Source organism: Ochotona princeps, chromosome 11 (assembly GCF_030435755.1).
Source record: "Ochotona princeps isolate mOchPri1 chromosome 11, mOchPri1.hap1, whole genome shotgun sequence".
Classification (NCBI taxonomy): Eukaryota; Metazoa; Chordata; class Mammalia; order Lagomorpha; family Ochotonidae; genus Ochotona; species Ochotona princeps.
In genome coordinates, this window is record NC_080842.1 from 8104340 (window position 1) to 8128328 (window position 23989).

General features: G+C 47.0%; 1 protein-coding gene across 3 annotated transcripts in view; it reads left to right on the forward strand.

Annotated features, from left to right (window-relative positions):
* Positions 1-6035: 6035 nt before the first annotated feature.
* Positions 6036-23989, forward strand: part of HGSNAT (heparan-alpha-glucosaminide N-acetyltransferase) — a 39085-nt gene continuing 21131 nt past the window's right edge. Inside the window, exons 1-8 of one of the 3 annotated variants that reach the window (XM_058669818.1) lie at positions 6036-6231; positions 12242-12357; positions 14385-14521; positions 14729-14850; positions 17649-17718; positions 21235-21393; positions 22067-22136; positions 23663-23772. In XM_058669818.1, the coding sequence (XP_058525801.1) occupies positions 12274-12357; positions 14385-14521; positions 14729-14850; positions 17649-17718; positions 21235-21393; positions 22067-22136; positions 23663-23772 (752 nt within the window). In that variant the 5' untranslated portion in view covers positions 6036-6231; positions 12242-12273. Of the gene's footprint in view, positions 6633-12241; positions 12358-14384; positions 14522-14728; positions 14851-17648; positions 17719-21234; positions 21394-22066; positions 22137-23662; positions 23773-23989 lie in introns of all 3 variants that reach the window. The other 2 variants (XM_004592742.4, XM_058669819.1) reach the window with 2 other exon arrangements.

Consider the following 23989-nt stretch of genomic DNA (forward strand, 5'->3'; position numbering starts at 1 on the left):
AAAACCACCAACATGGAGCCATGAAGAGGCATCACCTGTCCTCACAACTCCATATGTAGGCTCGTAAGAAATGCATACAGAAGGATTTTTACATGTCTATATTGAAGAGACACATAATTCTCAAGGAGCATCCCCTCGATTTGAAAGTGATAGTGACCATGCCGGCTCTCTGGGGCCTGGGACCCTTCATGTTGCAGATGACTGTACAATGAAGCCCGCGTGTGTCCTCTTTCCCCAAGGGAAGAAGCTTTCACAGGTGCTCCTGGGGGTTTTGAATGGACAGGGACAGCAAGTATGCCCAAAATGGAAGCTTAATGAGTGGTGCTTGGGGAAATCCCTTTTGACCTTCCAGATGGGTTTCTGGGTTTAAAACTAATGGAACATTTTCCATAAATAAATATCCCTCATCTCTGGGAGGTATTACACCCTTCTACCACTTGGTGTGCATGATTGGATCCTTCAGAAAGTTGTCTGTGCTGGCATCCCAGCTCCTGCGAGGTGGGTTTGCAGCATGTCTACCCTTAATGAGATGGTGAGCTCCGCCTTCCAGATTGGAGCAGGTTTCTGAGTCACCTAGGGTCAGCACTCATTCTCTGGCTCACTGGTTTTGGAGTCCAGGAACAGGTATTTGTGACTGGTGCTCCAGGATGCCGACACTGCTGGCCTGGACATGCCAAGGACGCGCCTGGGAATGGGACAGTGTCATCCATGTATTCTGCCTGGGGTGGATTTGGGAACAGGGTGGCTGCGAGTATTTCCACTATTACTGTGGAGCTCATGGGCACTCTTCACATGTCTTTATTTTGTTATAACATCTCTTAATAACCTTTTAAGGATGTCTGTAATAAAAAGTAAGCAAATGTTGGCCAGCATGTGGACAAACTAGGACCTCATCGATGGGGATGTAAAAATGGTGCAACCATTTTGGAAAGTAGTGTGGAAGTTCCTCAAAAACAGACTTTCTTCTTTTTTTTTTTTTTTTGTAATATATTTTTATTTTGAATTTTGAATTGTGAGGTACAATTTTGTATAGGCTCCCCTACACTTCCCCCCCCAAAACTCGATTTTTCAAAAACAGGCTTTCCAGGTAGTCCGGCAGTCCTCCCGAGCATGAGAGACTAAATAGTACAGACATTTGGAAAATAGTGTGGCCCTTCCTCAAAAACAGACTTTCCAGGTAGTCCAGCAGTCCTCCCAAGCATGAGAGGATCTTCAAATCTTACATGGAAAATGTGTTATAATACATTTCACATGGTTTTTAAAATTACCCTGTGCCAAGCACTGCGTGTGCAGTGTAGTGGTCCAGACATTGGTGAGAACACCCGCATCCCATATCCGGAGGCCTGGCCTTTGTTCCAGTTCCCGATTCCAGCATTCTAGGAAGTAGCAGAGGATGGCCACTAGGTGAGTTCCTGCCTGGACTGGGTGTCCAGCTCCCTGCTTTGGTCTGGCTCAGCCTTGGTTGCTGTGAGTACTGGGAAGTCAACCAGTGGATATGGAGCTCCTCTTTGTTTCTGTCTCTGTGCCTCTTAAGTTGTTTAATTTCATTTTCCATGAACTTTTGAAACCCCCTCTTACATCTCAAGAGAACTGAAAACCTATTTCCTCATTGTACACTAATGTCATGGTAGCATTATTTATAATAGACAAGAGGTAAAATAACCTAAATGAATTCAGTGTTTGGATATGTGGGACATCCAAATAATGGAGTTTTTCAGCCTTAAAAAGGAAATAGGCTGCATGCTAAAATAAAATGAGTGAAACATTTTTAAAAAGTTTATTTTTCATATATATGAAAAGCAGAGTGACACACAGAGAGAGCGATCTTTTCATCTGCTGGTTCATTCCCCAAATGCCTGCAAGAAGCAGGGTTGGGCTTTGCTGAAGCCAGGAGCCAAGAACTGCCTTTGGGTCTCTAGTGTGGGTGCTGGCATGATGTGCTGCCTCCCAAGCTGCATCAGCAGCAAGCTGGATGGCAAGCAGAGGTGAGAGGACTCCAGCCGGCACTGAGGTTAGGAGGTGAGTGCTTGAGCTGTAGTTCTACCAACAGTGACTCAACACTGCTCCCATGGTGAGCCTTGAGAATATGATAAGTGAAAGAAGCAGTTATAAAGCTACATACTGTGTGATTCCACTTACATGAGATGTCCAGAATAGGGAAACTCAGAAACAGAAAGCTGAGTGTTTGCCAAAAACTGGTAGGGAACTGGGCTTAAAGAATGACAGTTGATTGCTTCTGGATGGATGGATGGTGATGAATATGTTCTGGAAGAAAATAGTGGTGATGGGTGCACAGCTGTGTCAGAGTGTTGAGTAGACTGAATTGAATAAAAGGGCACCTTTTCTGGTATGTGAATTATGTCTCAATAAAGCTCTTGGTGCAAAACAACTCTATACAAGCAATGCTTTCCCTTAATGTAGGCAGTTACTATGGGGAACTGAAGATTTGATGTCATTCATGTTGTAGTTCTTGTTTAAAGGGATTTTCCCCTCCTCCAGTAGGATCTGGGTATTATATAAGAACAAAGTTGTCCATTTCAGATTTACTTATTTTTAAATTTTTTAAAGATCTATTTATTTGAAAGGCAGATTTTACAGAGAGAGAAGGAGAGATAGTGAAAGTCTTCCATCTGCTGGTTCCATTCCCAAATGACTGCAATGGCCTGAGCTGGGCTGGTCTGAAGCCAGGAGCCAGCAGTTTCTTCTGGATCTTCCATGTTGGTGCAATGGTCCAAAGACCTGGGCATCCTCTGTTGCTTTCCCCAGGCCATAAGCAGGACCTGGATCGGAAGTGGAGCCAGTGCCTATATAGGATGCTGGCACCAGAGGGTGGAGGATTGGCTTGCAGTGCCACCATACTGGCCCCTGTTTTTAAATATTGACAGTCCAGCTCAGGTACAGAGCACTGGGCTAGGGAGAGTCTACCTTCCTACTCTGAGACAACCCAAACTCTGCTGCTGTCTCTGCGACTCAGACAAAGCCAATTTCTAAAACAAGAAACTTGGTGGGAGTCAGTTTCCAGTTCTGCTGAGCCTTGCTTTGTTCCCAACACCAAACAAGTCCATGCCTTCAGGGATCACTCTTTAGCTTGTTTTTGACACAGTTCAGTCCCAGCACAACTGCGCAAATCAGGGCTGAGTGTTAGGCACGGTAGTGGAGGCACAGCTTGGGATACCAGAATTGTGCCGTATTGGAGGAGCTGAGTTTGAGTCTCAGCTCTGAATTCTGATCCCAATTTCATGCTAACCTACCACCTGGAGGCAGCAGGTGACCCATCAAGTACTTGAGTCTCTGGCATTCACGTGGGAGACCTGGATTGAATTCTGGGCACAGGCCTGCTGTTGTGGGCATTTTGAGGGAATGAACCCATGTATCTTTATTTGTCTCTCAGCTTTACAAATGCATTTTAAGAAGTAAAAGCAAACAACAAACAAAAATAAACAACCCTGCAAAAGTCATGAGCCTAAGTATGTCCTAACCAAAGCCTAGACTGGAAACTCCTGCCTTCAGGGCTCACATGGCTCCCTCAGAAGAGGGTGCTGAGGAGCTATTGTCCGACTGCTGGCCAGCACCCACTGCTGCCGCACCTGTGTTGTTTGAAGAGTTAAAAGTAACCATCATACTGTTTGTTCTCTCCTGTTCTGCTGTTCACGCCTGTGACAGGGACTGAGCAGTGGTGGAGGGGGAGAGAAGGCTTAAGTCTTGCAGCTCTCCATAGGAGAGTCCTCTGTGGTCAACATTGCTCATTTTCAGTAATCACCAGGGGTGTGTAACCTGTGAGTGAATAAAGGTAATTTAAAACATGAAACCATGGGCCTGGCACAGTAGTCTAGCGGCTAAAGTGCTCATTTTGCACGTACCAGGATCCCACATGGGTGCTGGTTCTAATCCTGCAGCCCCGCTTCCCATCCAGCTCCCTGCTTGTGGCCTGGGAAAGCAGTCGAGGACGGCCCAAAGCCTTGGGACCCTGCAGCCATGTGGGAGACCCAGAAGAGACTCCTGGCTTCGGATCAGCTCAGCTTAGGCTGTTGCTGTCATTTGGGGAGTGAACCAGCAGATAGAAGATCTTTCTCTCTGCGTCTTCTTCTCTTTATAAATCTGTCTTTTCATTAATAAATAAATAAATCTTAAAATATATATATATATACGTATAGTCCTCATGAAATGCATGGTGTTTTCCTTCAAAGCTAAATAAACTTTTCAAGAAATTGGCATTTAGTATTGCTAAAGCAAGACCCTTTAAAATATTTTATTTACCTGGAGTACATTTCCTTTTATACCCTCCTGAAACTAAATAAGAATGACAATAAAGAAATAAGTATAAATGATAAAGACAAAAATATCAGAAATAAGAAGCAAGAAAAGAACCTCCACAAAGCTTCTCCATATGGGCAGCCAAAATAAACTGCCTTCCATCAGTGCAGGGTGAGACCTTCTGTGCCTCAGAACCCTGGAAAGGCTGTGAGACTGAGACACCAAGTTCCAGTGACTATGGGTGGGAGTGAACATTGACTGACAGCTACGAGAAGTATCTGGAAGCTACTAAAAGGAACAGCATGGCATACCTGTCACTGAAAAAATACCAAAATGAAGTTATTTGCTTTGTTTTTGAAAAGTTTTCTATTAACTGTTATGGAGGACAGTTTGGAGATTCCTTAAAAATCTGAAAATTGATTTTTGTTATGACCCAGCCAGCCCACTTTTGGGAATTTACCCCAAACAGAAGCATACAACTGAGTTATTATACCCATGTTTACTGTAGCTTGATTCACAATAGCCAAAATATGGAATCAACCCAGAGGTCCATCAACGGATGACTGGACAAAGAAAATGTGGTATGTAACACTATGGAGTACTGACTACTCAGCTGCAAAAAAGAATGAAATACTGACTTTTGCAGCAACGTGGATCCAGCTGAAAACGATTGTACTTAATGAAATAAGCCTTTTCCCAAGGACAAACATGTTTTTCCCCTGATCTGTAGTAAGTAATACGCAGAACACAACATGCAACCATTGCATCAGGCAGACATGAATGCCCCAAGGAAAACCGAAGCAGGATACAGGACCTTGCCAGGCTGCTTGTCCACCAGGGTCCCCTGCTTGTGGCAGCTTGAACAGCTGGGCAGGGGAGCTGAGAGGAAAGGGAATAACCAAGCATCTTCCTGACATTGTGGCATAGGGGCAGTTGTCTGCTTGAACATAAGACTGTGAGATGGCCGCGATGGTTACTTTCCCTGTTGCCCCTGGCATTAAGGAACAAGCCTGTCCTCACCTCTGCTGTCTGTCCACCTGCTTCACAGAACTGCACGCCAGTCACGCTGAGCTTTCTTCCAGTTCCTTCAGCCATCCAGCACCTGCCTCTCCTTCCTTCCTAGTCTACGCATCAGTCTAGCCCTCCTGGAAGTCTTTCCAACCTGGTTTAAGATGCCTTTGATACGTGCTATACTCACCCCCTTGGGCTTACCACTGTACTAATCACACTGCAGTGGAACCTTAAAAGAAGATCACATAATTCACACACATACAAAAATAACAGGGTGCAGCCCCCCCCCCACTCATTGCTCCCTCTACTTAGGCAGGCGACCGACGCCTTTGAAGCCCATTGGGAAGCTATAGTTAGCACTAGGCCCCCTTACTGCCCCAATCATCACCTACCTGATCCAGCGTGCCTCGCCATAGGGTCACATGTCCCTGAGCACCACAATGGTCCACTGGGCTTTCCACCTCTGTATGTCTCACCAGAAGCCGTCCCTCCCTGGGCCTTAAGTTCGAGATTTCACCTCTGTGGGCAGCTTGAAGTTGTAGGTCAACTCCTCTGCTGCTGCTGTACCTGCAGGTCACCGTGGGACATCCATGCAGGTTGCCTCTGAGGTTCTGTAGATACACGATCCTGAGACCAGTGTTCTTGTCCAGATACGTTAGAGGGGTGTCGGCCTCTGCAGGTACGCAGCTAGGAGTGGGCCTGCGGGCCGGTGACTTCGCTCAAGAACCGGCCCGGGTGTTTTCAAAGCGGTGGCAACACAAGGTGTCTCATTTAAGGTGTGTGGTGGCTTCTGAGTGGTCAACGTCTTGGGGGCGGGGATCTGTGGTCTTGCTGACCCTGACTGCCACACGCGGGAGTTGAACAGAACGCTGCTCCACTGGCGTTGCAACCACTGGGCAGCAACGGCTCCAGGGCTGCAGGAGCTGCTCTCTGCGGGAGGCTTCCGTTTCCGCGGACGCAGACAGGGTGCACGGGGCAGGAAACCTCGGCTCCGAGGCGCTTCCCCCGGGGCAGGGTCGGGAGCGGCAGCCAGGCCCCGCCTCTGGGACCCTCCCATCCCCGCTGGCACCGCCCCGGGAGCCAGCAGAGGCCCCCTCCGTGACGGCAGCCGAGAAAGGCGGGTGGGGGAGAGGCGATGACGGGCGCGCGGCCGTGCGCCACGGAGCAGCGCGAGATCCGAGGCGCAGCGGCCGAGGAGCCAGCGGGGCAGGCACGGCCGCCCGAGGCGGCGGGGGTCGCCATGTCGGGAGCGCGGGGCGCGGGCTGGGCGCTGGTCTCGCTGCTGCTGGCCGCGTCGGTGCTGAGCGCCGCGCTGCTGGCCCCTGGCGGCTCTCCGGGGCGCGGCGCCGGGGTCGCGCCGCAGCGAGGTGAGTGCGTGTCGCCGCCGCCACAGCGCGCTCGGCTGGCGGGGACGGGGCGCGCGGCGGTTCCTCGCACACGAGAAAGGGGAAGAACTCCCGGAGCGGTGTTGTCGGAGCGGGACCGCGGGCCTGGGCCCGGCCTCCGCCGTCGTCTCCGCGCTTTTGGCCCCTGGGCTTGTGGGCACGGCCTGGTGCGTCCCCTGGTGGTTTTTCCTCGAAATAGCGAGATGCCTTAGATTGGGGAGCCCTTAACTCCACAGACGCGAGTCTGAGTCAGAGACAGGGATTGATCGTTCCCCGTGTCCGGTCCCCAGGGACCACATCCTTTCTCCCAAAGGCCCTTGTGGCCGACGACTCGGGGGTCGGAGGAGTGCAACCTGCGAGCCGCAGCGTGGGCGCTTGGCCTCAGGGATCGCGCTATGTGTGGGAGGTGGTGGCAGGGACGTTGGTTCAAGTTACACTTCTGGAGAAACTTCCCTCCCCACTGCTTGGGCGAATTTCACAGTTTTGGGTGAGGCCGGCTGGCAAGCGCCGGCGACGAACCGCAGCCTCGGCTGAGCCTCTGGGGCCCGGGGTTGTGAAGGGGACACTCCTTGGCTCTGCCGGGCCACAGCACCTTTGCTGTGGTCTCCCGAGAGTGGGGTGGCTTCCGAGGCGCTGTGGGACGGAAGGGGCATCCCCTCCTCAGCCCCAGCTTGCCAGGGGAAATGGTGGAAAACAGGAAGTCCAGCTCCTCCCGTTAGGCCATGGGAATAGGAGGAGGAGGAGGAGGAGGTCACCCCAGCCCTGGAGGACTCTTGTGAGACTCCAGAGCTATCAGGGCTCTCTGTCAGGAGCCCCTTCAGTCATTGTTTGTGGCCGGGCCGGTCGGGTCCCCTGGAGAGGTGGTGGTCATCTGCCCATCTTCCCCTATCTCCTGTTCTGGCTCCTGGTGTCTGTGCGGGTGAAATTCAGTCTTATAGAAAAAGCATTTTAGCTAGTGACATTTGTGTACAGCCTCCCGACATTATACAGTGACAGGGACCTCCAGAGGATTACATAACCTGTCCAGTCACAACTTGTCAGAGACATATTGGCCCAGTACTGTTTCTGTGTGTTTTAACATTGTTTTGTTTAAGGAGAATGGTGATGTGTTGACCGCAATCCTACGCAGGAAAGAACATTAGTATTTCCTAAGCAGTCCATTCCAATTGGGACAGCCAGGTTTTCCAGCCCAGGTGGGCTGGTAGAACTAGGGGCTTTGTCTTCAGATAGTTTGAGGGTACCACATTTTACTTGCAAGAACAATTAGGTAGAGTCCATTTATTAAGACTATGACCAGAAAAGCTCAGGAAACAAAGTAGAAATAGGGAGACAGGGTCATCTTGATCATTGTCTGCATAGCTAAGGGACAATCAAGAGAATGGACTGAAGCCAGCAGAAGGGTGGAGAATGTTTGCAAACCGGGTGTCTGACCAAAGGGCTCAGGAACCAGGATATATAAAGAACTCAACTCCATGGTGCACAAATAATCTCTTTTTGCAAGGAAGACAAATGGCCAACGTGTATCTGAACACCACCCTCCCTCACCCCTGCTAATGCTCATGTAAATGGAGAGCTCAGTGAAATAACACCTCCTCCAGTGAGCTTGGCTGTTGGCAAAAAGTAACAAGCAGTGAAGATGACTTTCACACGAACAAGCTCTCCTACTACTGGCTGGCTGCGTATCCAGAGGAAGCGCCAGGAGTCTTTAATGGAGACATCTGTGTTTGCAATGCAGTACTGTTCACACTGGCAGAGACCTGGACACAGCCCAGGTGCCCTTCACCTGAGGAGTAGATGGAATTGTGGTACCTGCACACGACGAAACGTGTTTGGCCACTAAAAAGCACAACATCTTGTGCTTAAAGCTGCTGGACATTGTGTTGTGAAATAAGTCAAGCATAGACAAGGTACCATGTGACCTCGTAGGATTTAAGAGTAGGATGGTGGTTGCCTGCGGATGGGAAGAGGGGAGAAGAAGGGATGGGAAAGATTGATTGATTGGTACTAAATTTTAGTTAGGTGAAAGAAGTTCTGGTACTCTGTAGGGTAGAGTGACTATAGATAACTACATGTTTTAAAAAGCTGGACAAGAGGATTCTGAATTTTTGTTGCCGAAAAGAGATGATGTAAACGTTTGAGGACATAGTTATGTTACTGTGTGTTGGAATTTGCACAGTGTATGCATCTGTTGAAGTGTATACTGCTTATGTATCTGTTAAAACTTTTAAAATGGAGCAATTGATTTTAACAGTATGTTTAACCCACCCAAGATTTCACTTCAATATATAATTGCTGTTTTTTTTTTTCTATCAAGTCTGAAATCTAGGATGTATTATACACATCCAGCATCTCAGTGTAGACACGAAATTTGAATTGAAAAGGTGTAAACTGAATTTTACAAAGCAAAACACGGGTAGTTTGCTCAAGTTTTCCGATGTCTGGCTGGACTCTCAGCTTTCTAAAATTCAAGTTAAAAATAGTTACATACTCTGTTTACCTTCACTGAAAACTAGATAAGGTAAATTGAGGTAAACCTTGAATGAGAACTTTAGCCCAAGTGAAGGATTCCTTAATCATCGAGATTATTAAAGACAGGATACCCCAGCAGCCAGGCGGCACTGGGCACTCTGGAGGAAAGACCCCTGTATTTATGGGTGCGGATCTGCCCGACCCTGAGAGTCAGTCCCTGATCCTTTGTTTCCCAGGTTTTGTAGTTTTTACTAGCAAGGTCATGATTGCAAGGGAAGCTCACATCTTATCTCAGGCATGTAGATTTACAAGGCCATTTCAGGACAGCTTCAAGGAGCACTCAGTGACCTGAAAGCTGTGCAGCTGGTCTTGGGCGTGATCACACGGGGGTTCCTAAAGACAACGAGCCAATCATCCTAGCTAAGTGGCAGGTTTCTTTATTTCTTTTTAGAGATTTCTTTTTCATTTTTTTTTATTTTTAAAATTTTTTTATTGGAAAGTTAGATTTATATAGAGAACAAGAGATAGAAAGATTGTCCATCAGCTGGTTCACTCCCCAAGTGGCTGCAATGGCTGGAGCAGTAGCTGATCTGAAGCCAGGAGCTTCTTCTGGTCTCCCATGCAGGTGCAGGGTCCCAAGGCTTTGGGCCATCCTCTACTGCGTTCCCAGGCTACAAATATGGAGCTAGATGGGAAGTGGAGCAGCCAGGACACTAACTGGCACCCATATGGGATACTGGTTTGTGCAAGGTGAGGATTTAGCCACTAGGCTACTGTGCCAGGCCTAATTTATTATATTTTTATTTGAAAGACAGACTTATAGAGAGAAGGAGAGATAGAAATTCCATCTGCTGGTTTACTCCCGCAAATGGCCTGCAATAGCTGAAGCTGAGCCCATGAGAAGCCAGGAGCATCTTCCCAGTCTCCCATGCGGGTGCAGGGTCCCAATGCATTGGGCCGTCCTCGACTGCCTTCCCAGGCCACAAGCAGAGAGCTTGATAGGAAGTGGGACAGCTGGGATACAAACTGGCATGTACCTTTATGGAGTCCTGGGGCTTGGAAAGTGAGGACTTTAGCCACTAGGCTACTGCACTGAGTTCCTTTGTGTTCTTTAGCCTGAAAGCTAGAGACTGAATCAACTTTTCTATCATATGAGATCAGTATTAGGGGCCCACTTGTTTTAAATAAAGCACTTTGCTTTAACTTGAGGCAACAGCTGTTTTCCTAACCAATTGGCAGACATTTTGTGACCCTGAGAGTGCCATCTGGTCGCTGGGGGTCTGTGTGCAGTGTGAACAGAGTGACACTGGGTCTCCATGCGCTGCCTGTTGAGGCTGATGCTTGTCTCCTTATCCTTCTCAAAACCTGCCTTGGCAGGCCGGGTTCATTCGCTACACAAACCAGTGCACATTACAGAATGCCAGGTTGGGGTGAGCCATACCAGATATGGTTGCAACGCCCAAACAGCATACGTGAGAAACAGGGGAGGAGGGACAGAGCCGGCAGGGGGAATGTGGGCTCCCCTGCTGGGCAACCACTCCCACTGGAAAGCGTGAGTTGGAATGGGGGCAGACCAGATCAGGCAGGGCTACAACACCTGTGGACCTCAGGTGAGCTACATCTGTGAGGGGCCAGGTCGGACTGACTGTTCCGACTCGTGCAAGCAAAAATTAGAGTGGGTGAGGGTTGGTTGGGCTTTGCCACAGCATCAACTGGCAGAGGCTGGCACTGAGAGCTTAATCTGTCAGATTAAACTCCAGAACCACCTGGAGAATGCATAATCCGGAAGTTGGAGTGGCCTAGTAGGAAGATAGTGGGCACCTCCCTCATGGGTAACCACTCCCACTGGAGAGCATGAAAACCAGGACAGGGACAGGGGTGGCTAGACAGAACAGCACCTGCCAGTATGTGTGTGGACTGGATAGTAGGGTTGGTTGGGTTGAACTAGGCTTCAATGCCCATTGACATGTATGAGAGCTAAATGGGATGTGGGACAGACTGAACAAGTTTGCGGTACATACTGGCAAGCATGGGAATCAGGGTAGGGGCCATGCCTGGTAGGGGTTATGGCAAGTTGCCCCAGCTAGGCTACGACTCCCACTGGTTTGTGTGAAGGCCGAGTATGAAGTGGACAGGATTGGGCTGGACTGCATCATCCATCGGTTCGCGTGAAAGACAGGGCTGGAAACAGAACTGACCCAGCAATTGCAGCCACCAGCATATACATAAGCAGATTGGGGCGACGGACTGTGCCAGACCCTGCACTGACAAGCACACCCAAGAATCAGTGCTGGGATCACCTCAGACGAAGTTTCTTTGGTGATCCTTCCAACTGAACTGCTGATCTCAGAACCCCAACCATGAAGAGACTATGTGAGCCAGTCAATTCTGAATAGATTTCATCGCGATTGGAACGGCGAGATTGGCAGCAGTTCAGAACTGTTGAACTATCAAAACTGCTTAAGCAGGACCCTCGGAGTGTGCCTCACATCAGGGACCTGGGATGGGTAGGAGGCCGGGTGGGGCGTTTCCCTTTATTTCTCCCCTGACCCCAGATACAGGGGAAAAAAATAATATTACCCACTTTTCTGTAGCCCTTGGCCCTTGTACCCTAAGTAAATAAGATTAAGGTAAAATGAAAAAAGAAAGTAGAAGAGTAAAAAAAAAAACCTGCCTTGGCAGCCAAACTCCCAGATAAAGTGGTGGGACACAGGAAACACCAAATTGTCCTTGGGTCCTGCTAACCTGTGGAAAGTTCTGCATTTCCACTGCAAGTCAGGCTGTGCTCACAGTTGATTTTCTGGGTGGAGTTTGGACACTGAGTTTGGGCTTTGGAATCTGCTGGATTAGTTGTCTGGGAAACTGCGCTTGTCACATTTTAGCATGGTGAATTGAGGTTCCGCACTCAGTGATTTTGCACAGTGGGTATGAATGTGTTGATGGGGTCCTCACTTGTGTGTGTAAGGGTGCTCTCTGCATACATATACCCATGTGTGTTCATGTGTATGAAGAGGTAAGGTTGGAGCCACCCGGAAGCCAGGTGCAGGTCTCTGACACATCCTTCAGTACCTTGTTATTCTGTTTGGATTTTTCACACTCCTTATTGTATTAATTCTTACTAGATTTAGACAAAAAGAAGCCCAGGGAGCTGAAGATGGACCAGGCTCTACTGCTCATCCATAATGAACTTCCTGGGACCCACCTGGCTGTGTACTGGAAATCTGAACGCTGCTACCATGTATGTCTTGTGTTCCTGTTCACCATTTCATTGCCTTGGGATTTGTTCATTTTCATAGCAAAGCCTGACACGTGCTAATTCCGGTTTATAGGGAAGGAAACAAATGGGCTAATGGAGAATCAGAAGAAATATGTTCAGAGGAGAATTGTATGGCAATGGATTACATACACTTCTATCATTTCTTACTCATCATTTTTTTAAGGTTTATTTAAGGGTGGAGTCATACAGAGGGATGAAGAGACAAATCTCACATCTCCTGGATTACTCCCCGAAAGGCCAAAATGGCTACGGCAGGGCCGTGCCCAAACCAGAGACCAGGAGCTTCTGTGTCTCCCATGGCAGCACAGAGGCCCAGTTACTTGAATTATCTTCTGCTGTTCCCAGGTGCGTTAGCAGGGACTTGGATGGAAAGTGGAGCAGCCAGGACTTCTAGAAACTAACTCTGCATTTGTTAGCAACAACAGAAAAAGGTGACTTATTGGAGTTGTCCTGCAGGATGTTAAAATCTGGTAATATGGATGCAGAAATATTAAATCTGGGTCCGGTGCCGTATCCTAGTGGCTAAAGTCCTCGCTGTGCCATGTGCCGGGATCCCTTATGGACATTGGTTTGTATTCCAGCTGCTGCACTTCCCTTCCTGCTCCCTGCCTGTGGCCTGGGAAAGCAGTCAAGGATGGCCCAAAGCCTTAGGGCCCTGCTGCACCCTTGTGGGAGACCGGGAGGGAGATCCTGATTTCTGATGGGCTCAATTTCAGCTGTTGTGGCCACATGGGAAGTGAACCAGTGGATGGAATATCTTTCTCTCCTCTCTGTAAATCTGCCTCTCCAATAAAAATAAATAAACCTTTATAAAGAAATATATTTTTTTAAAGATTTATTTATTTTTATTACAAAGTCAGATATACAGAGAAGAGGAGAGACAGAGAGGAAGATCTTCCATCCGATGATTCACTCCCCAGGTGAGCTGCAATGGCCGGTGCTGTGTCGATCCGAAGCCAGGAACCAGGAACCTCTTCCGGGTCTCCCACACGGGTGCAGGATCCCAAATCTTTGGGCCATCCTCGACTGCTTTCCCAGGCCACAAGCAAGGAGCTGGATGGGAAGCAGGGCCGCCTGGATTAAAACCGGTGCCCATATGGGATCCCAGTGCGTGCAAGGCGAGAACTTTAGCCGCTAGGCCACGGCGCCCGGGCCCAAGAAATATTAAATTACATTCTTTCAGATGGAATAATGAAAGATCATGGTAATTTCATATTTTCCCTTGAGGAATCTGTAGAGGTCACATCCAAATTGTAATGGGAAGAATATAGGTTAAACAGAGAGATGCATAGTACACTCTGATATGAAAAGTAATATAGGAAACATAGTGGCGCTTCTCAAATTGATTTATACATTTAACTTTATTACTGCTAAGGTATTAATGGGTGCTTTATAGAATCTGCAAAAATAAGTCCATAATTCATGAAAGAGTAAATGAGCAAGAGGATCAAAAGGAGAATGGGCCACATTGGAGATGTGCTGCATTGGATAAGGTGCATTGCAAAGCCACAGTTACAGCACCATGGTGCTGCCTCTTGTGCCAGCATCCAAATGGTTGCCGACTTGAGTCCTAGCTACTTCACTTCTGACATAGCCTCCTGCTGATGCACCTGGGAAAGCAATGGAGGATGGCCCAAGTGCAAGACCTGGAAGAAGCTGCTGGAACTGGGCCGTTCTGTGGGGGTGACAGGGACCCAACTATTTGACCCATCATCTGCTGCCTGCTCAGGTGTGAGTTAGCAGAAAGTTGGAACTGGGGGAGGTTGGCACTGTGGCATAGAGGTGAGTGTCTGCCTGTGGTGCTGGCATCCATAGCAGCATGATCATTGAGTAACAGCTAGTAGATATGTTTCATCAAAATGAAACTTTTTTCCATTAAAAGTTCAGAGTCACGTGTTGCTCAACAGTTGGATATTGTGTTCTGCAGCAATCCTTAGAGTTTTCAGAAACTCCACACTTGTTGCCTGTTGTGCTTTTTTCTTTTGTAGTGCTTGTTTGAGCTTCTGGTCAATGTTCCTCAGAGAGAAAAACCAGGGCCAGCCAGCATTGCCGCTGTCCCTGTCAGCAGCCAGCATGGGTCGGTCCTGCAGCTGAATGATTCCCGGGTAGAGAAGGAAGTCTGTAGGTGGGTGGCAGCTTTGATGTGCTCTGCGTGAGGCCTGCACACTATCTCTGTCTTCTGTCCTGTTTGCTCTTAGTGTTCCATCCTTGGAGAGGCTCTTTTGGGCTTTCCTGATCTGTGTGCAGAAGTGCCTGTCTCTGCCTTCAGAACATTAGCACGTCCAACTCCGTGTTTCTGAATGTAACTGTCTACTGTTCCCAATCTTTACAGGCTGGAATATAGGTTTGGGGAATTTGGAAACTATTCTGTCTTGGTAAGGAGGAACCTTAACGGGAGCAACGGAATTGCATGTGACGTGGTCATCAATGAGAACCCAGTGGACAGTAACCTTCGTATGTATAAGCTGTGTGTGGATCTTTTCTTTTTTTTTTTTTAAAAGATTTTATTATTATTGGAAAGCCGGATATACAGAGAGGAGGAGAGACAGAGAGGAAGATCTTCCATCCGATGTTTCACTCCCCAAGTGAGCCGCAACGGGCCGGTGCTGTGCCGATCCGAAGCCGGGAACCAGGAACCTCTTCCGGGTCCCCCACGCGGGTGCAGGGTCCCAAAGCTTTTGGGCCGTCCTCAACTGCTTTCCCAGGCCACAAGCAGGGAGCTGGATGGGAAGTGGAGCTGCCGGGACTAGAACCGGCGCCCATATGGGATCCTGGGGCTTTCAAGGCGAGGACTTTAGCCGCTAGGCCACGCCGCCGGGCCCCGTGGATCTTTTCAAATTGGCATTTTCAGAGTTTTTTTTTTTTTAAGATTTGCTTATTTTTATTGGAAAGGCAGATTTATATGGAGAAGGAGTGACAGAAAGATTTTCCATCCACGGTTCACTCCAAGTGGCTGCAATGGCCAGAGCTGAGCTGATCTGGAACCAGGAGCTACTTCCTGGTATTTCACATGCGTGCAGGGTCCCAAGGCTTTGGGCTGTCCTCTACTGCTTTTCCAGGCCACAAGCATGGAGCTAGATGGGGTATGAACTGGTGCCCATATGGGATCCTGGCACATGCAAGGACCCCAGCCACTGAGGTCCCAGAGATAATAGTTTTTAAGTCGTGCTGGTAAAGTGAAACACTTCATCCATGATCACCATGTAATTTAGCATCTGGACTATAGGTTGTCTGTCCAATCTAGTGATGGTATAATAATGTACTTACTCTAGCACTGCTGTAAGCTAAGAAAGGTGTATGATACATCTAATCATTACGAAGTTTAACTTTGATGTATAAATAAGGCTGAAAAGTTAAATATAGCAGGAGGGGACCAGAAATAGGGCAATTGACTGAAAGATACTTCTCTGTCAGACTTTCCTGCGGGGCTGTTGCCTCATGTCCACAACAATTTAGGCACAGGGACAAGGAAGGGTCAGTCAACTGAGAGTTATTTGTTGAAAGAAGCAGAGAGAGCTTCCATAGCCAAGAGGGTTCCTAAAAAAGCCTGGCCTGAGGTTTTTATACGGGGAACTCTCCCTGCTGTGGGAGATATTTAAATAAGGTATTGAAAAGGGATGGTTTTGATTGGTTTCTTGCCAATGGAAACTATTGGGGATGTAAATAAGGGATTGAACTGTGGCTACATTGGTAGCTTTTTTTTTTTTTTTTAATTTTTATTGGAAAGGCAAATTTACAGAGAGGAGAGACAAAAAGATCTTCCTTCCACTGATTTGCTTTCCAAATGGCTTCCTTGGCCAAAGCTGAGCTGATCTGAAGCCATTGGTTTCTTCTGAACCAATGTCCATATAGGATACTGGTGCTCCAAGGCAAAGGTTAGTTAACTGGGCTATCGCATTGGCTTCTTGATAGCTTCTTGACTAGAAAGTTAAACCTCCAATTACGGAACCTGAGTAGAGTCCAATTACCTGTCTTCCCTCTGGTATTGGTGAGCCATGACTTTGGGCCCTGACAAACGTTCAGTCTCTAGTCACAGAAGTCTGAACCAAAGCTGATTGTGGGACTTTCCCAAGTGCAGATGGTGGGTGCTGGAGGGGGCCCAAGGTGCCAGTTTACCCAGCCTGTGTAGAGGTGCTGTCTGTCTTCTGTCTCTGCCAGCATCCTCCCTTGTGCTAGCATTGGGGGTATGGTGTTTCCTGTTTGGTTCAGACTGACGGTGTAGAGGGCTCCTTGGGTTAAGGAGGAAACTTTAATTTTCTAATGGCTCCAGTGTCCTTTACCTGGCTTAGGTTCCAGTCCAGGAGCCCACACTGCTTTGCCTTGTCTGATGCTCATCTCCTGTCCTGGAGGATAGCTCCCTGGTCTCCCTCTGTCTTCCTTGCCCTGACAGTTCTGAGGAGTGTTGTCTGGTTATTGTAAACTGTCCTTCAGTCTGGACTGGTGTGACTTGGTAGGGGTTTTGTGTGGCTTGAGTGGGACACTGGGGAAGTGATGTTTTGTGTCCATCCCAGCACATTGTGTCAGCGGATGGCACTGAATGCAGAAGCCTGTTACAAGGTCCATATAAAAACTACTGAAGTATGGAGTGATGGAATGATACAGTGTGTGTTATCTGTCTTAAAATTCTTGAACCAGAAAAGGTGTGGGGAGGTTAGTAATAAGATGAAGCCGAAGTGACAATATCATAATTCTAGAATATGCATGGTTTGTTTTTTAATTCTCTGTGTTTTGTGTATGTTTGATATCTTTCATAGAGAAAATGATACTTGCAGCTGGCACAATTTCTCAACTGGTTAATCCTTCCTCTTCAAGCACCCAAATCCCATATGGATGCTGGGATGTGTCCTGGAGGCTCCACTTCCTTTCCAGCTCCCTGCTTGTACCCTGGGAAAGCAGCAAAGAATGGCCCAAAGCCTTGGAACCCTGCAACCACGTGGGAGACCGGAAGGGACTCCTGGCTTTGGATTCAGCACAGCTTTGGTCTTTGTGGCCACTGGGGGAGTGAACCAGCAGATGAAGATCTTTCTCTGTCTCTCTTTTCTGTAGATCTCCCTTTCCAATAACAATAAATGAGTAAAAAAAAAAAATTTCATTCTTAAGATTCTCAATTATTTGTAAGAAATTTACCATCAGAAATTAGAGTTTCTATTCTTTTTTGGTTTCATTTCCCATTTCAGAGTCAGTGTAATGATATGACAACTGTGGTGCTTATTATAACATTTTTGGTGATAATGGTTTTTTTCTTTTCACAGCTGTCACTGTCGCATTCCTTATTGGTCTGTCCCTCATCATTGCAGTGTGCCTCCTAAGGCTGTTGTTAAGGTAAGTTGTTAGGGGAAGACAGAATTGAGGAGGGGAGAACGCAGTTACATTACATTTATATATTTAGAATGGGTAGATTGACTCCTCTAGTGAGCACCAGCCCTTGATTAACTGAATGTTTCGGAGTCTGCTATGTTTGATCCAGTTCTGGGCATTGGAGAGTTAGTGTAGATGAAGACTTGGTCTCTGACTTCAGGGAAATAACAGCCAAGATTCTAGCACATTTTTGCCTTCTCTGTGGCTGAAAATGAATCAAATGCTTAAAAAATAATTATTACCTCAAAGATCTCATGTCCTGATTCTGAGCTAGTACAAGTCGCTTATGATGCTTTAAAATTTTTTATATATTTATTTGAGGAGCACAGAGATAGAAGAAGGAAATGCTGGTGCAGTCTTCTAAATGCCTGAACTGGGCTAGCTGAAGCAGGTGCTGAGAGCTCAGTTCAGCTTGGCAGGGATCTGACCACTTCCTCCCAGGTGCTGCATTGGCACACAGTTACAGTTTGGAGTGGACCCAAGACTCCACTAGTCTTGCTTGTCAAGCTTTCTTTTTTTTTTTTTTAATTTTATTTATTATGTTTTGTTGAAAAGTCAGATTTACAGAGAGAAGGGGAGAGACAGAGAGAAAGATCTTCCATGTGCTGGGTCACTCCACAAGTGGCGTCATGGCCAGAGCTGAGCCAGTCTGAGGACAGGAGCTTCTTCTGGGTCTTCCACCTGGGTACAGGGGCCCAAGGCCTTAGGCCATCCTCGAGTGCTTTCCTAGGCCACTAGCAGGGAGCTGGATGGGAAGTAGAACAGCTGGAACACAAACTGGAACCCATATGAGATACTGGTGCATGCAAGGTGAGGATTTAGCCACTGAGCTATTGCACTGGCCCCCTTGATAGGATTTGGGTGCTCGTCCAGTGTATTATGTGCTTCCTTTTGCACTGTCCATGTGGATGGATTTACCGTGTTCATTTTTAAAGCTATTAACCATTAAGAAATAGCACTAGCAAGGAAATTGGCCTTGCCCCACTATGTGATTGAAAGTGCTTCTCACAAAAAGAGACACTTGTCCAATGCTAGAAATTCCTAATAGACATGGCTCACTGGGTTTCAGAGCAGGGTCTTACGTTGCCTTGTGTTGTCAGATCTTTATCCCCTGTAGTCTGGTGGTATGGTTCCTTAGTCATTCTTGGTCTTTCAGGCCAATCTTTCATGGCCTGGATCTTTGGAGGAGTATTGGCCCCATATAGGAGTGATGATTTTCATTTCTGAAAATGCAAGGAAGTTAGGTTAGTCTGAAGAAGAAAATAACCAAGAACAGTAAAAGATAGAAAAATCTGTATCCTTCTCACTTGAAGCACAGGCATGTAGAAGAGAGGCAAGCGTTTGTGTTTGTCTTGCTTCATTTTCTCATATCTCAACTTCTGTTTTTATCTTCCTTAGGTTTTCCTGTTTTCACGTGATAGTCACATTGCCAGTGCTGACTAAAAGGGAAATGAGATTGGGGAAGAAAGAGAAATGACAAATGTAGATGTTAGATGTATGGATTGTGTTTGGATGGTGGTTTGAATAACTCAATTATTACAAGTTTGTGACACAGGGAAACTGAGCTGTCCACATGATACTTAGGAATTGTTACTAGCATTTCAAATGTCATGAAGGAATTCTGATTATGCTTAGAAATAAAGCTATACGAAAGGTAGTGTATATCTTTTGGGATAGGTAGCATTTGTATGCTCATACATGAAACAGTGTGATGCCTAGGATTTTCAATGCAAGACAAGAAGAGGGACAGTGATGGGAGATAGGGAAAGAAAATTGGCTGCGTGTAGAGACTCGTAGGAGCTGATTGATGTAAGTTCTTTATACCAGTTTCTTTTCTGTGATGCTAAAATTTTTCAAGGTCAGAAAAAGAAATTTCTTGCATTGAGTAATTCAAATGTGGCAAATCTGTTTGTATTTTATGCTTTTAAATTTATTCTTAGAGAGGGGAGAGAGAGAGAGGAGACAAAGATCTTCATTCTTTGGTTCACTCCCCAAATGACCATAATGGCAAGAGCTGAGCCAGGAGCCAGGAGCCAGGAGCCAGGAACCAGGAGTTTCTTCTGGGTATTTCACCTGGGTACAGGGGCCCAAGGCTTTGGGCCGTCCTGCACTGCTTTCCCAGGCCACAGGCAGGGAGCTGCATGGGAAGTGCAGCAGCTGGGACTCAAATTTGCACCCACAGGGGAATCTAGTGATACAGATGGAGAGTTAGCTTGCTAAACCACCATGCATGCCTCAACCTATCGGTTTCTTTTTTTAAAGATTTCTTTATTTTTTATTGGAAAGTCAAATATACAGAGGAGGAAAACAAAACCAGAAGGATCCTCCATCCACTGACTCACTCTCCAAGTGGCCGGAGCTGAGCCGATCCGAAGCCAGGAGCCAGGAGCCAGGAGCTTCCTCTGGGTCTCCCACGCAGATGCAGGGTCTCAACGCTTTGGACTGTCCTCTACTGCTTTCCCAGACCACAAGCAGAGAGCTGGATGAGGAGCTGGCAGGGCAAGAACTGGCGCTCATATGGGATCCTGGCACATGCAAGGCGAGAACTTTAGCCACTAGGTCACTGTGCTGGGCCCGACCTAATAGTTTCTTAACATTGGTGTCATGATGGTGCCTACCCCAAATGGAAAAAGTTAAATTAATGCAAAACATAGTTTTTTTGTTGTTTTTTTACCCAAGTAGGGGAAACTTTCTGAATTATTTGTTTTGTTTTTTACCAACTAGACATTGTATTTTAAAGATAAGCCAATTAATGTATTTATCTTTTGTTAAACATGTAAAATACGCTTAAGGACATTTGGATATGTTTTGGACTTAAATCAGCCGTGAACAAAAGGGGAGCATGTGGAGGACTGGCAGGGCAGTTAGGAGAGTTCCTTGGGATGCCCACTTTCTGTGCCGCAGTCCTGGTTCTGCTCCCCAATTCTAGCTTCCTTCTGTGAACAGCAGTAATTGAGTACCTCAAATACTAGAGGTGCCCGTCAGCAGCATGATTGAGCACCCAGTTCCTGCTTCAGCATGGCCCGGTCCTGGCTGTTGGCTTTTGTGGGCATTTTGGGAGGAAAGCATTGGATTAAAGATCGATGTCTGTGTCTCGCTTCCTGTGAAATTAAAAAAAAAAAAGGTTAGGTACAGTAACAGCTGTTTGATCCACTGCACAGCTGCTTTCAGGCTTTCTCTGTGTGAATGCATGCACTCCTATTTAGTATAATATAGATTTCTTTTTTATAGTTTATCTTTGTTTGAACAGAATCCACATTCTTGACATTTTCATGGTTATGTCTATCCTGTCACACTGCTGTCCTATGCCGTGTGATTATTATGTTGAATGAATTTGATTATTTCCAGCTTTTGGCTATTTTAATTGCATTATTGATAAGACTCTCAGCAACAGGGAGCGGTTATTTCATTTATATTTCATAGTCCTTTAATGAAGACTCCATCCTTATTCCTCATTCTTCTCTCTCTCTTTTTCTTAAGTTTTCCTTGTTTATTTGTAAGGCAGAATTACAGAGTGACAAAGGGAGGTACATACACAGAGACATCATCCACCCACTGGTCCACTCAACATATGGCTGCCACAGATGGAGCTGAGCTGATGCAGAGCCAGGAACCAGGAGCTTTTCCTGCGTCTCCCATGTGAGTTTCAGGGGCCCAATCACTTGGACCATGTTCCCCTGCTTTCTTAGATGTATTAGCAGGAAGCATGTAAGTAGCAGGGAGTTGTAAGTAGAACAGCCAGGACTTGAACCAGTGCCTTTGTGGGATGCTAGTCACTGGCTTTACCCACTATGGCCAGGCCCCGCCCTCCCGTCCCCAATTGCTTTTTTATTACTGAGGGAAAATATGCTGTAAGGGTTTGACATTTCTATGTTCTGCTATTATAAACTTTGATTTCTGCTCTTTGCTGTTTACTTGTTAAGCATTTCATTCCTTGACTAAAATAGAAAGTGAACCTGAAATCAGTTTATTTCAGTTTGACATCTAATCATTAGGAAAAGTCTGTCGAAGAAAATGAATTAACCGGGGGCAGGTGATTGGTGTAGTGGTTAAAGATGCTGTTTGGGGTGTCTGCACATGCCCATGGAGAGCCCGGTTCAAGTCCTGGCTGCGCTCCTGACTCCATTTCCCTGCTAGTGTAGACTCGGGCAAGCAGCAGGTGATGGTTGATGTAACTGACACCCATGTGGGAGACCTGGATGGAGTTCCCAGCTCCTGGAAAGTGAACCAGCAGATGGGAGATCTCTGTCTCTCTGAAATAAAGAATAGAAAGAAAGAAGCTAAAATAACTGAAGTTTTTATTTCTTGACAGCTTGGATGACTTTAATGATTGGATTTCTAAAGCTATGAGTTCTCGAGAGACTGATCGCCTCATCAATTCTGTGAGTCATTAGAGTTCGTTGTGTGTTGCCTGGGTGATTTCCTAAATCTAGAATTTGCCATTTCTTTTTAATAATTATTTTTAACTGGTTTGATAAATGGCATGCATACCAGGAAGTGGGTCTTGCCTTCTGCATCCTCTTCTGATGTCTGTTGACTCTGCAGGCAGCATTGTTGTACCAGTCCAATAGAGAGTTCCCAGATTAAAATGAACAGCATCAGCACTCAGTGTATAATTGCTGGTGGTTGTTAGTAAGTTTACTCTCACTGTGGATATCCTTGTTTCTGTATATGCTTGTACTTGATGCACTTAAGTATAAATCAGTGCTTTGCTTTGTTTCTTGCATGGCTGCTGGTCAGCTCTGCAAATGCCACAGAAAACAATACAGTGAAAAACTGTTAAGAAAATTTTTTAGGTTTGCACACTGTTACTACCTTTTTTTTTTTTTTAAGATTTATTTATTTTTATTACAAAGTCAGATATACAGAGGAGGGGAGACAGAGAGGAAGATCTTCCATCCAATGATTCACTCCCCAAGTGAGCCGCAACGGGCCAGTGCTGTGTCGATCCGAAGCCGGGAACCAGGAACCTCTTCCAGGTCTGCCACATGGGTGCAGGGTTGCAAGGCTTTGGGCTGTCCTCGACTGCTTTCCCAGGCCACAAGCAGGGAGCTTGACGGGAAGCAGAGCTGCTGGGATTAGAACCGGTGCCCATATGGGATCCCTGCGCGTTCAAGGCGAGAACTTTAGCCGCTAGGCCACGGCGCCGGGCCCCACTGTTACTCTCTTTGCAAAGAATGAGTTTTGGGGACCTGAGCCTTTACCTGCAGTGTTGGTATTCCAAAAGGGCACCTCTTCAGGTCCCGGCTACTTCGCTTCTGATCCAGCTCCCTGCTTCTTGCGTGGGAATGCAGAGGAAGATGGCCTAAGTCCTTGGGACACTGCTCCCACATGGGAGACCTGGAAGAAGCTCCTGGCTCCTGGCTTTGGACCAGCCCAGGTCTCATCATTGCAGCCATTTGGAGAATGAACCGGTAGATGGATGATCTCTCTGTCTCTCCTTCTCTTTCTATAACTCTACCTTTACAATAAAAATAAATCTTTTAAAAATGATTTATTTATTTGAAAGAGGAGCAGTGGGAAGGAGAGAGAGAGAGAGAGGGAGAGAAAAAGAGAGATCCTTTATTGCTTTTTCATTTTTCAAATGGCTACAATAGCCATATCTGGATCAGGCCTCAGCCAAGAGCTGGGAATTCCGACTGGGTTTCCTACATGGGTGGGAGGGGGTCCAAGAACTGGGTCATCACCTGCTGCTTTCCCAGGTTCACTAACAGGGTGCTGCATCAGAGGTGGAACAACTGGGACTTGAACTGGTGCTCTTATATGGAGAGCTGACATGGCAAGGACTGACTCAACCCTTGGTGTTGCAACACCAGACTTTCTCAATTTCTTCCCTAAAAAGATTAAGAAGTGAAATTTGCTCCTTAGCATCATAAATTGTCATCTTTGTCTCTTGTTTTTCATAAAGGAACTGGGATCTCCAAGCAGGGCGGACCCCCTCAGTGGTGATCCCCAGCCAGAAGCATGGCGCCCGTCTGTGTCAAATTACCGCCTGCGCTGTGTGGACACATTCCGGGGGTGAGTGGGGCTCCCTGTGACGTGGTGGGCCCAGTAGCCATCACCTCATGTAAGACACAGTGGGTTCAAGTAGCCATCACATCACGTAAGACAGTGGGCCCAGGTGGCCATCACATCGTGTAGTTCAGTGGGCCCAGTAGCCATTGTATCACGTAATTCAGTGGACCCGGGTAGCCATCGCATCTCACAGGGTACAGGGTGCCAAGGCCTCAGGCAG